Source organism: Malania oleifera, chromosome 3 (assembly GCF_029873635.1).
Source record: "Malania oleifera isolate guangnan ecotype guangnan chromosome 3, ASM2987363v1, whole genome shotgun sequence".
NCBI classification, from domain to species: domain Eukaryota; kingdom Viridiplantae; phylum Streptophyta; class Magnoliopsida; order Santalales; family Ximeniaceae; genus Malania; species Malania oleifera.
In genome coordinates, this window is record NC_080419.1 from 80,551,780 (window position 1) to 80,565,959 (window position 14,180).

The following is a 14,180-nucleotide window of genomic DNA, read 5'->3' on the forward strand; positions in this document are numbered from 1 at the left end:
TAGGTTTAGGGATAACAAACCTTTAAGATGGGTCAACTCTACAGGGATCTCTCCATATAAGTTGTTGCATGAAATGTCAATGCTTGTTAATTGAAAGAGAGAACTGCTGAATTCATTCTACAATTGCTTTATCACAACCATTGCTTTATCTAAGAATACATCTATATCATTGAACAAAAATAATTCCGAATATATTGGTTTATTAATCATTACGTTGTAGTTACCAAAGCATGTCGGAATGGCTCCAGAGAGATTGTTTTGTGCAAGGTCCAAGATTTGAAGAAAATAGAGATGACAGAGCTGGATGGAAATACTGCTACTCAACTTATTTGTGTGAAGAATAAGGACTCGAAGTTGGGGTAGGCTTTCTCCTATCAATAACGGTATTCTTCCATAAAACTTATTTTCACTAAGATCCAAAACTTGTAAATAATGAAAACTTGGCAATGTCTTAGACAAGTTTCCAGAGAGCTTGTTCTTGCTCAAGTGTAGTGATCCAAGCCAAGTTAGAGAACCCATGGAACTTGGTATTTTTCCTACCAGAAGAGGATCCCCTTGCAGGCAATCAGATGGTTGCAATTGTCACTTTTCCATGATTTTTCTGAGATATAAAAACAAGTAATGTGAGGATACAAAGTTGCTATTTGATTGAAACCTGAAGTGTTTTGATTCAATGAAGGGAATTCAACAAATGATGCTGCAACCATGACGAGGTTTGAAAATGAAAGATATTAGTTGTTTTAAAACTAGTAATTTCCATGGGAGCCAATTTGGAAGGAAAAACAAAGATGATCATAATACATTCAAAACAATAAAATTTATCACTTTGTAATGCTTGCCAATGCTTGTGTAATGTCTACCAATGCTTAAGCCTAGGGTAGTTAAAGCCCTATCTTTGAGATCTACTAATTCAAATTTATTTAGTGCATTATAAGATGTGAAAGCCATATAACTAGAAATTTCAAAAGAATTTTTATGAAATTTGATTCCAGGAGAAGAATTCTAATTAAACCCCAAAAAGCAACACAATGAAAAGTTTTGAAAGATGGAAAAAAAAAAGAATTCAGGGGTAGGTGAATCCCATGGAAGCTTATTTGGAGAGAAAAAAAAATAAAGAAAAAGGAAAAGAACACAATGTCCAAACAACTAAAAATCACTCCAATCCCTATGACCACTCAACCATGCCATTGCAACAATCTGAAAAGATCATTGACCTTATTGTCCAATAAGATCATTGAGGGAAACAAAATAGAAATTACAATGGAAAGAAATGTGAATCAAAATGAAAAATTTTATTAATTCTTTACTTCTACGCAGTTTCGGATGAATAAATTGCATATGATCGTAAGTTGATTGTAGATATGATAGGTGCACACAGCAGCACATGGCATAAGGGTTGGACTAAATAATTTTTCCTGTCTCTTAAGCTTCTTCTGCAGTCCCATCGCTTTAGTTTACATATGCAATTTTGAATTGATTCTCTATTTTTTGACGATTGCACTGTAGGAATTCACTGGACATCTCTTAAATTCTTCAAGCAGAGGATAAATGTGCAATCAGGTAGGTCAACTTGTAAGTCTCAAGTAATTTCCTAATATGAAACTAAACAATGCTGCAAATATGTCAATGAAATTCGAGTTCAGCGAATGGATTCCCATTAAAGCTCACTCATGTTAGAGGATCGACATATACACAAAGAAGTAAAAGAAATAAAGAAAAGTAAATTTGGAGTGGATATTGATGAATGATGACCTATCCATGAAATTACTACACATGACAATCTTCTACAGACAAAACCTGGAGAGGAATGTTTTGAATCCAAACTTGATACATGAATTCATGCTCCACAACTTAGGTTATTTTGCTTTCTGAGATTGATCCTAGTCACTTTTTTCTCCCTCACACAGTTATAGGAAGTTTTTAACATATATGACTTCCATAACTTGCTTCCTATAAACTTTTTTCAATTTTTTGTCTAGCAGAAAGTGCTTTTTTTTTTTTAATAAGAAACTTCAAATGAATAAATAAATAAACAAATAATTTTATAAGCGAATTACAACATAATTTTATGGGAGTAGATATTGTCAAGAGACCATGCTTGTGGTCTAAAATGTTCATTCAACTCTCATATTACATTTGTTCCCTCCATTTTCAATCTCATTAGTAGCTGTTACATTTTGGGAATCCCACTTATGAGCTTGTCCCACAATGAAAAATTAGAGTAAAAGATGGGTGCTTATATATATGGTTAGCCCCAGGACTCAATAAGCTTAAACTTTTAGGTCAAGTTGGTGTTCAACCATGTGTATTAAGCCCACTCATGAACACTTCCAGCACTAACATTATGACATCATTATAGTTATGAGACATTGGCAAATAACAAACCTTAGACATTGGCAAATAACACAAATTATAGCTTAAACTTTTAGGTCAAACAAGTTACTATCGTTGGTGTTATCTTTCTTTCCAAAATATGAAACTTTGCCATGGATAGTGTCAAACAAGTTACCACTGTTGGTTAAAAATATTGTTTGAGGAAATCTATGCTTGCACATCAATATGACTGTATTTTTTTCCCGATTTGATGCTGCTTCCTTCATTTTCCTTTCAACATGTTACCAGTACGAAAAAGAATTAGGCCATAAGACAGGTGTTTTAGGCATATTGTTTTAGAACGGTAGAAGATGTTTTGGCCTTGTAGGCATATTGTTCTTAATGCTGGGAAGATGTCTATTATATTCTGGTTTACTAGAAGGATTCTAATTGAAGCTCACTCAGGTTCCAAGATGCATGTCACACAGCACTCTCCAAAGTATATAGCTGCTTCCCCTAGCTCTTAAAAAATTTATGGTCTTAGTGGCATGTTACAAATGACAAACTTTCTATGGATGAAAAGCCTATAGATAAATGTTTTGAATGCAATAAATTTCAAAAATCCAACTAATTAAACAAGAACATAAAAACCAGACTCAGCAATAGATGAACAAATAAATAAATCTAATATAGATATCCTATCAGGCCAATCAAAATAGAGGGTAAATTTGAAATCACATACATAAAGTCAAGTGATGAGAGATGGTAGTTAAAAATCAGATTTTTTTTTTCTTTTATTGTTTTAAGCACAACAATTTCATTTTCTCCTCCCTCATGCCATGGGCTGTTGTGAGTACGTATCATATCTATGATTAACATCACTCATAGTTTCAGTTTTCCCTTTAGACGAGAACACTTTCACTCTATCGCCACATGAAAGTTTTGCTCTCCCCCCCCCCCCTAAGAAAATCATAGAATACTACTTTAAATGCAAATGGTGATTGGTTTAGCATCCATTTTCTTTCTTTTATTTTTATTTTTTTCTTTTTAGACTAAATGGCTCTAAATAAGCTAATGAAATATTGTATCGAGTTGATCAGTTTTGTAGCTTCTCATGGCATGATTGATTCAAGAATATTCCTTTTCTTATTATGTATATATTGAATATACAGCTTAAATATTGTGATGAGTACATACTGAGTTGATGACTATAAAAAAACATGTTTCCTTATTTGTCCGCCTTCCATTGTTGTATAAGCAATCGTAATTCAAACCAACTAAAATAGAAACCAAGTTGGTTTTCAAAAGTATGAACATGCATTTACATACCTGAAAAAGAATCATGAACAAAATTAAAGCAATAAAATAGTATATATCACCAATCTCAGCCTAAATAAACACACAAAAAACCACAGAGAGGCGGAATTGCCTTGTGATACCAGCTACAACAATCTTTACTGCTTTCTGTCTGCTTAACAATGTCTTCACTGGTTCGCATGGTAAGAAACCTTTGGCGAAATAAATTAATTCGTTGATTAATATATGCTAATAATGAATCATTTCAATTTTCATCAATGAAATGTACAAATCATTTTCCACTTGGCAGAGGCAGTTAAACCATTAGTTTTCAGTGATTGAAGTTCCAAATGAAAACAAAGGTTGGTAAAAAATGCATAACTTGTAATGCAATTTGGAACAAATAAAAAATTGAATATTGATTGTTGTGTTGTGATTTGTGACAGTGAGGAATGAGACCTCAACTCAATTATGGCTTTAATTTACAGGACCAAGTTGAACAAAATCCAAAATAATTAAATTTACCTCATCCCACCATCTTCAACTTGTAATTTCCATCAACTCATTGCAATTTCAACATGTAGTTTTGAACCCATGTAACATCCTTGTGAACTTTTACTTTCAATTTTATGTCCAGGAGATGGTAGGATTGTCAAGATACCAAGCATGTGGTCTAAAATGGTAGGATATTTTATCTTAGTTAAGGTCAAGAAGAACATCCTTTTAAACGCAGAGATGCAATCTTTATCTAACCTTAAGAAGGGCCTTGACTAACATCACAGTTAAACTAATGGCCATTAAGGAACAGAATGAAAATAAAAAATAAAAAAAGAAAAGAGAGAGAAGAGAATATATAAAAGATGCACATAAATAGAATTATCAATTTTGTTCCATTTCATTCTATTTTTATGTATCAAAAATTACGTAGAATGTTTTGAATGCAAAGTTAGGACTTGCCTAAATAAGAAAGATGAAATGTCAATAGTATTTTTTGGAGTGCCAATTACAAATTTCTTTGTAGATAAATATGAAGTGTTAATAGTCATGAACGTCTATTATAACTACGCCATTGAAATACATATTCCAAAATAATATAAAATTAACTTGTTCAAATTGCAATTTCTATAGTGTAAGTATTCAGAACATTTTATTGTTAAATTACCACTTTACCTAAAAACTTAAGCTTTTAGGTTGGTCAACAATGTATATCAAGTTTTAACACTCCCCCCCATATTCAACTAGACAGCAGGTGGAGAGAGAAACACGCAATAAATTTTTAAATACTACAAAATAAATGCAGGCGACGAGACTTGAAAACAGGACCTCTTGGTAACCAGCTCTGATACGATGTTAGATTACCACTTTACCTAAAAGCTTACTTTTAGGTTATGGGCTAACAATGTATATCAAGCTTTAAAACTTATTACTTTCCATTGCAACTAGTTAAATGTCAACACTCTGCGGCCGAGTAACATGATCAAATATTGAGAGCAAATACTTTCGCATTTTTATTTCCTTGTATGACTTTATCCAACAAGCATAAACAACCCAACATATATATATATATATATATATATATATATATATATATATATGTACATATTACCTTTCTTGCCTACCTTCCATTCTTTTCTAACATTGTGATCTTCCTATAATGCCATTATTATGCTTCAATTCATATATATATATATATATATATATATATATATATATATATATATATATATATATTATATGAGATTATTTATGTTATTATATATATAATAACATAGGAGTAGACTTTTCGATAAAGCATTGGTATAAAGAAGGAAATAAAGTGGCAGATGCCTTGACTCGTCAAGGTACTAGGGGAAGGAATAGGTTGTTTACAAATAGTAGTCAACTCCCTAGAGTTATCAATGGGTTATATAAATTAGAGAATACAGGTACAGCTTATTTGAGGTATGTTTAGTTGTTTTCCTATTGGTTTTGGTCTATGCTTTATGTTATTTATCTTTTGTTTGTTTTGTTGTGTGATATTTGGTTTGTAGGCCTTTGTTTTGTTTGGATTTGATTGGTTTTGTAAGCTTATTTTGGTTGGATGTTGGTGTTGTTATGTGGGAGGTCTTTAAAGGTTTGTCTTTTGTCCCTCCCTTTAAATATCTTGTAACCACGGTATTCCTCTGCCAAAAGTGAGGGTTTATCAATAAATAAATGGAGATCCCACCCTTCTTAAAAAATATATAACATAGGAAATTATTCAATTCATATATATATATATATATATATATATATATATATATATATTTTAAATTCACCATATCAAATTCGTGTTTCCATAGTCCAGAGAGGAATGAATTTACTATAACAGGAGGAAGATTTACTATAACAGGTTGGTGGACAGCACTCTGGGTGTTTCTTTTCTAGTTAGGTGCAAATTTTATATATTACAAAATTTTCTTACCATAAAACATATTATTAAACATGAATTATCAAAATTTCTCTATTCTCATTACTTTAAAGCTAGCTATGTCTAATTTACTTTGAAACAATTTTGTATGGTCATCATTATAGTGATATAGAACATAGAATTAAAAAAAAAAAAGGAATTTAATAACAAATGCATCTTGAAAATATTTCATGTTTTGACTACTTTATAGTAAGGCCAAAAAAATAATTAAAGTGCAAAACAATGAAGTAATATGGTTTAATGACAGACTTTTTGTTGAAATTTAGTAGGATTCACTTATAAATGTTGGTATTAGGACAAATTGGCAATAAAAAATGAGGTGAAAATTTTCTCCTTTCTGCAGCTTAATAACCCTACAGGGTTCGATAAATAAATGATTTAAGATTTTTTAATTGTGGGAATCAATTTTGTGTTTATTATTTTTGTTTCACTCTTAGAAGGATGATGAGCATAAAGGCAATAAAATTCAAAATTTGACCCAAAATATAGTAAACAAAAATTTCATTTGTTTAAACCTACTCAAAATATATAATTTTAGAAAACTCTCAAGTAAGCAGAAGTAAAGGTTCTAGTTCAAATTAATTTCACATTCTCACTCCTTTTTTTGTCTTCCTTATGCTTCTAGACTTGAGCAGAAATTTTTCAATAAATTCATTATATTAAGTAAATTCATTATATATATATATATATATATATTCATATATTAAGTAAATTCATTATATTAAGATCACAAGAGATTATATTACAGTAAATTTTATTTTTATTTCATAGCAATTGATATGACTTTGTTGCAAAAAATTATCCATGAATATTACCTTGGACCTATATAAACACAATGAAAATAAATCAATGGGTACTTTTTTTGGGTAAAAATGTTGCATAGGCCACAAATAGTATCACATGGAGAATAAGTTTTTTAAGTATACAAATAATTACATATACACAATAATAATAGTTTTATATACACTTGTAATAAGACATCATTAGAGTTTGTTCAAGGAATTAACATAAGAGGCAAATAGATGAACATCAACCATACAAAAAGTCAACATAAATAAAGAAGATGAGTACCAAGATGGGTTTGTTGACAAATAATGAAAAAAATTCATCGATACAAACACATAATTAAACAGAAAATAGAAGAATAGAATGATGTATCAAAGACAAAGCTAGAAGTATCTTTAAATGATCATACACACGCATAGACCGATGGACGCACTCAAAAGGACATCAAAATTTGATAGAAATAAATATGGGATTCTTAAATTCGTGAGAAACTACTATTACGAGTATAACTAAAAGTTACAATTTCCTAAATGCATCACACATCTATAGGTCATTAGTATCAAGTTGACACCATCCAGTCAACATTGTCTCTATATTCTCCTTACAACTTTAGAGCTTTATTCTCAAAGTAGTGCATATGAGTATCTTATATTCAACTAGTTTTTTAGTTTTGTTCAAATGAAAATTTTAAGGAGAACAATAAATTTTTGCTAAGAAATTTAAATTAATTATTAGACTCCAAGAAAGTAGGGGATTACATATCTTGCGTTTAGGAGCATGGACTTCAGACCATAAATTTGTATTTGTGTAGATTTGCACAAAGCTTAGAATATAATTATATTAAAAGTATTTATAAAATGGACACGAATCCAAATCCAAGGTCAAAATTTTTTGTTCTCAAACACTATCCCAATTTTGCAAATGGCTTAGCTAAAGTGAAAAGACAATATTCCTTCTAATTGTCTAAATGAACTGTCAATATTACATTTCTTATAATATATTAAGGATAACCAGGAATAAAATGTTTAAAAGTAGACACAAATGAATTATTAGATATCATGGGTTTTGAATTGGAATATATATACATTACGTTCCATTTTTTATTTTTTTTTAGGTTTATATATCTAGTCTACTTCTGCTTTGCAGCTTAGCTGATAATATATTTGGGAAGAAATTGAGCAAACATGATGATCCATCCATGAATTTATGAAAATTAATTGGAAAACACAAATATCAATCACATCTAAAAAGCATACATATGCCCACCCACTCTACCTAGTTTACTACTGCTGATTGGACTAGTGATGTACAATAGCATTACAAATAGATGTAATGGCCTAATAGCTAACAGATAAATCTATGAGATCATCTTTCTAGTACTATATGAAGTTGTAATTTATATGATGATAAATTTTAAAAATTGCACAAATAATATTGCATAGTGCAAACTTATAAACTAAACATTTACATACAATTATTATTATTATTATTATTATTTTGAATAATGCAATCTTTATTGATATGCCCTCACTTTTGGCGGAGGAATACTGTGGTTACAAGACAAACATTGGGATATTACAGATAAAGGACCTGATAAAAACACAAAAACTTTAAACAAATCTAAACCCACCAAACAACTTGTATTTCAAGTCATCCAAGAATTGAAAATAGGCCAATCTCCAAACCTTGTTCAACATTAAAGGACCCAAAACAGCCCAAAAACCCACAACAAATCCAAATGGCATGCCCAAATAGAACCACCTCATATCAATCCATCCATCTCTTTCATTGTGCCAACTTGGTTTTAGAACTAGAGGTGTTTCAGTTTTTGTGCATTCATCTACCAATGGTAGACCACAAAGCTCATGGTTGCCAATGAAACTGAGCGGAGTGAAGCCTTGGATCTGGGTACTTAAAGGAATTTTGCCCGATAAGTTATTGTATGACAAATTTAAATATTCCAAGAATGTCAAACTTGACATACTTTGAGGAATTATGCCAGAAAGTTTATTCATTGATAAATCAATAGACTCCAACGATGTCATGTTGCCGATTTTATCTGGGATCCTTCCTTGAAGTTTGTTCATGGATAGGTTTAGGGATAACAAACCTTTAAGATGGGTTAACACTGCAGGGATCTCTCCATACAAGTTGTTGCATGAAATGTCAATGCTTGTTAATTGAGGGAGAGAACTGCTGAATTCATACTGCAATTGCTTTATCACAACCATTGCTTTATCTGGGTGTATTCCTTTATCATTGAAAATAAAGAATTTCGAATCTATTGGTTTGTTAATCATTGCGCTGTAGTTACCAAAGCATGTCGGAATGGCTCCAGAGAGATTGTTCTGTGCAAGGTCCAAGATTTGAAGAGAATAGAGATGACAGAGATGGATGGAAATACTGCCACTCAACTTATTTGTGCGAAGAATAAGGACTCGAAGTTGAGGTAGGCTTTCTCCTATCAATAACGGTATTCTTCCAGAAAACTTATTTTCACTAAGATCCAAAACTTGTAAATAATGAAAACTTGGCAATGTCGTAGACAAGTTTCCAAAGAGCTTGTTCTTGCTCAAGTGTAGTGATCCAAGTGAAGTTAGAGAACCCATGGAACTTGGTATTTTTCCTACTAAATTATTGTTGTCCAATCGCAATACCAATAAATTTTTCCAATTCAGCCAACAATCAGGAATTTCTCCGGACAAAAAATTTTTTGACAGATCTAAATGGTATAAACTAGATTCCAAATCTACCATTTTATTGCACAAAAAGGAAACAAGAGATCCATTCAAGTAATTATTTGAAAGATCTAAATAGCTTAGTGTAGCAGGTATAAGAGGCAACGGGCCTTGGATCTGGTTTTGAGATAGATCCACATCGGAAAGTTGGGGCATATTGGAAAACCCTGTTGGGATTACACCTAATATTGAAGCATTTGATAGGTATAAATATTCCAATTCCCTCTGTGTTTGAAGCCATGAAGGAAATAATTGGGGTCCTATATGAATTGACCTTAGTGAAATTTTACGTAGTTGAAATGGAGGAAGCCAATTGGGGCTTATTTGCAAGCCCAATGGGTTTGAATCAGCAATGAACAACTTCAGCCTTGTCAGATTTTTAAAGTGAACTTCTGAAATGGTGCCTTCCAAAGAATTCTTAGAGATGTCCACACTTTCTAATTTAGAGAGACTCCCAAGAGTTTCTGGAACACTCCCATTGAAAAGATTGGAATAAATTTGTAAGCTCGTCAAGGATGATAATTTCCCTATAGACATAGGAAGTGGGCCTGAAATGGAGTTGCGGGAAATATCAAGCACGGACAAACTTTTAAGTTCTCCGAAATGCTTGGGCAATTGGCCTGACTCTAATGTTTCCTTGGCCCACGAATCAAATGAATAATCTCCAAAAATTTCAGAAATATCTCCACTGAGTTGGTTCCCTGCCAAATCTAAAACTCTCAAATTGAAGAGGTTTCCCAAGGATGTCGGAATCCGTCCTTCAAATTCATTACCAGATAATCGGAGTTTTGTGAGTGATTTCAGGTTGCCAATAGCACCAGAAATTGATCCTTGAAAATGATTGAAAGAAAGATCGAGTATTGTGAGTGATGTTAGGTTGCCAATAGCACCAGAAATTGATCCTTGAAAATTATTGTAAGAAAGATCGAGACTTTGGAGGCTGGTTATGTCATACAACCACTCTGGTATTGCAAAGTTGAATTGGTTATGAGCAAGATTAAGGAACCGAAGAGTAGTTAGGTTCCGTAGAGGGGTGGGAAGCAAACCAGGAATTAGGTTCCAACTCAGATCAAGGGAAGTAATAGAAGAGAGACCAGAAAACCAGTTGGGTGTGGTCGAGTTCAAATTGCAAAGAGAAAGGTCCATGGATCGAAGAGTAGTGGACATGTTTTGAAGATATATTGGAATTGAACCCTCTGTAAAATAGGTGCCATGCAGATTGAGTGAAACAAGAGAAGTGAGACGGGAGAGCCATGCAAATGTGGAAGAATTCATGAAAGAGTTAGAGGAGAGATCAAGAGCGACAAGGGAAGAAAAATTGACATAAGAAAGAGGAAGATTATGGCTGAGGTAACAATCACTCAAGAGCAACGTGGATAAGGAAGGGAGGATGTTCATTACTTGAAGCCAATTATTAGATGCCCGGCTAAGATTGACAGAGCTCATGTCGAGGAATTCAATTAAGGAGAGATGAGAAATCCATCTTACGTCATCCGTAACGTACAAATCATAATTCCTTCCAAGATCAAGATAATGCAAGCTTGAAAGATTCCCAAGTTGAGGAGGAATGGGGCCCACAAATCCCGTAGAATAAAGGTTAAGATAAGCGAGATTGGGGAGGGAACCAAAGAACTGTGGAATCCGAAGTCCCTGAAAATCATTGAGACTCAAGTCCAGATGCTGAAGATGTTTCAATTGCAGCAAAAAGACGCTTATGTTCCCACCCAAACTGGACCTCTCGTACCCAACCAAAGACTCTTCATAATAATAAGAATAACCATCAAGAGGGAATGTATTGGAGAGGTTGAGATGGATGACATGGCCAGTGGTGTTGTGGCAGCGAACTCCTGTCCACCTGCAACAATCTTCCCCAACCCAAGAAGAGAGGCGGTTGGAAGGCACAGTGAGAGATTTCTTGAAGTCTATAAGGGCTTCTCTCTCCTCTGCCCTACAATGGGTGGCAGTTGAATTTACTCCATCCCAAGAAATCAATGTCAAAACAATCCCCAAAACTGCAGCTGAGTATCTCATTGAGATATACCAACAAAATCCAATTTCAATTCTTCTAGGGAAAGGAGTTGTTTTTTTTTTTCTTTGAATTTGAAGATAAGAAGTAGCTTGCATTTACATTTATATAAAGGGTGGGGAAGGAATGAAGCCACTGCTAGCAAATTATTAATTTGATGTTCTAAGTCAAGTCAACGTTGATTGGTCAATGTGAGAAAAATCCTCAAACTGTAGCTGGGGTGGGGGAGGATGCATAATTTGTTGGGAAATAATTAAGGCACTAGGAAAACACTTTGGTCCGTATTAAATTTGTAATTTCAAAATATGGTTTATCCACAAGAAATTCTACTTTCAAATGCTTTTTTTTTTTTAGTAAAAAATTCTGAATAAGTAAATAAATAAATTTATAAGTAAATTTTAACATAATTTTAATGTGGTCTCATACAACACTCTCCAAAACCAACTAATTAACCAAAAAAATAAAAATAAAAAAATTTATTTTCTTAGTGACATGTTACGAATCACAATCTTTCCACAGACGAAAAGGCTGTAAATAAATGTTTTGAATGCAACAAATCTCACAAAACCAACTAATTAACCAAAAAAGAAGAGTTCCAGTAGAAGAGTTCCAACTAAAGCTCAAAAAAGCAACATAAAGAAAAGGTTTAGATGAAGAAAAGAAGGATAATGTCCAAATATGATTTATTGATATTCATGTGGGTAGACTGGGCTACAACCATGAACCATGCAAAAACAATTTAGCATGAAAATCAATTTTCCTTTTTGGCAAACATAGCCATCTAAAACCATTATGACCCTGAAATGCCCCCAATAGTCTGAAATTGTTACTGAGCTTATGTCCAATAGGATCATTGAGGATATAGAATGGAAATGGGTTTTACATGTAAGACAAATGGAAAAAAATGATTAAATTGAACAAGCAACATGCAGCTTAGGAAGGGGCATGACTTCAGAGGATTTGGGATAGATTGTTTGCTTTTTTTTTTTTTTCTTTCGGAAAAATCATAGCGTGTCATTGGGTCCCCATTTAAGTTTAAGTTGATTTGTATATATATCATGTGAATTGAATTGAATGGAATATCATTTTTTTTTCAGTTGAATGGTTCTATTGAGAAACTTGGAAAAAATCATATTGATTTGTTCGATTGTATACATCTACTTTATTACTGTGAAATTATCAAATGATTAATTTTGTTGAATATAAACAGATAATATAGTCTTAAGATACGATTTTCAAGATGCCATGCATGTGGTCTAAAATGCTCATTGTAACTTAGAGATCACATTTGTCCCACACACATCATTTTCAATCTTTTTTGAAGTAGCTATGGTTATAAAACTAATTAGCAAACAACTATTCTATACCGTGTCAAACAAGTTGTTAGCATTGGTGTTTTGTGTTTTTCCAAAATGTGAAATTGTTTGTGTAAGACATGTTGACACTGATTGCTTGGTATCTTTCCAAAAAAGCAGTCTCTCTTGGTAGACTGCATTTTCCACACGGAGCTGGAGTCTTCATTTGCCCCTAAACAAGGGCCATGACTTGCATTCCTATTCCTACTTTTTTTGTTTCATCTGGAAAATAACAGATCATGTCATTGTAAAGATAAATGACGGACCCTACCATTCAATGTGAATGATTTAGCATATCTCCTTTTTAGTTTTTTCTTTCTCTTTTGGCTGAGTGGTTAGTCTAAAGAGATTACTAAAGAATTGACTTAAGATTGAATACTATATTTGTTTTAATGGGGAATCTTATCACTGCAAGCTTCCTCTATTTTCCTTTCGGACAGGTTAGCATCGAAAGCAATTAGGCCAACCCTAGCAGTGGTAAGGCTTGATTGGTAACTATATATTTTGGACATATTGTCTAGGGACATCAAAAGCACTGGAACCTCATGGTTTATGATTGAATAATTATAGACTATTATGGAATATCAGTAGTAGCAAATGTTTTTGGCATAATGTAATGAAATATTGAAGCATTTAATTATTTTGTTCTTGGGTACCCCTTTGAATGTATTTTTATTGTCTATTGATCATGGCAATACATACACCAGGGCACTCAGAGGGTATAAGCTACATGTACAGTCTTCTTAGGCTTTTTGGGGAAGGACAAGAGAAGAGGATCCCCTTGCAGGCAATCAGAAGGATGCAATTGTCACTTTCCATGATTTTTTTGAGATATAAAAATAAGCAATGTGAGGATACAAAGGTTTTACTTCATTGAAACCTGAAGTGTTTTGATTCAATAAAGGGAAATCGACAAATGATGCTGCAACCATGATGAGGTTTGAAGATGGAACATATAAGTGGTTTTGGAGCTGTTAAATTCCATGGGAGCCAATTTGGAAGGAAAAACAAAGATATTCATAATACATTCGAAAAATGCCTACAAATGCTTGTGTAATGCCTGCCAATGCTTGAGCCCCATCTTTGAGATCTACAAATTCAAATTTAATTAGTCCATTATAAGACGTGAAAGCCATATAACTAGAAATTTCAAAAGCATTTTTATGAAGTTTGAGTCCAGGAGAAGAATTCTAATTAAAGCCCAGAAAGCTACACAG

The 14,180-nt window shown here is 32.8% G+C and overlaps 1 protein-coding gene across 1 annotated transcript; it reads right to left on the reverse strand.

Moving 5' to 3' along the window:
• Nucleotides 1-8,454: 8,454 nt before the first annotated feature.
• Nucleotides 8,455-11,613, reverse strand: LOC131151396 (receptor-like protein EIX1). Its single transcript, XM_058102640.1, has one exon. The coding sequence runs from the start codon at nucleotides 11,611-11,613 to the stop codon at nucleotides 8,455-8,457; it is 3,159 nt and encodes a 1,052-aa protein (XP_057958623.1).
• Nucleotides 11,614-14,180: the final 2,567 nt, after the last annotated feature.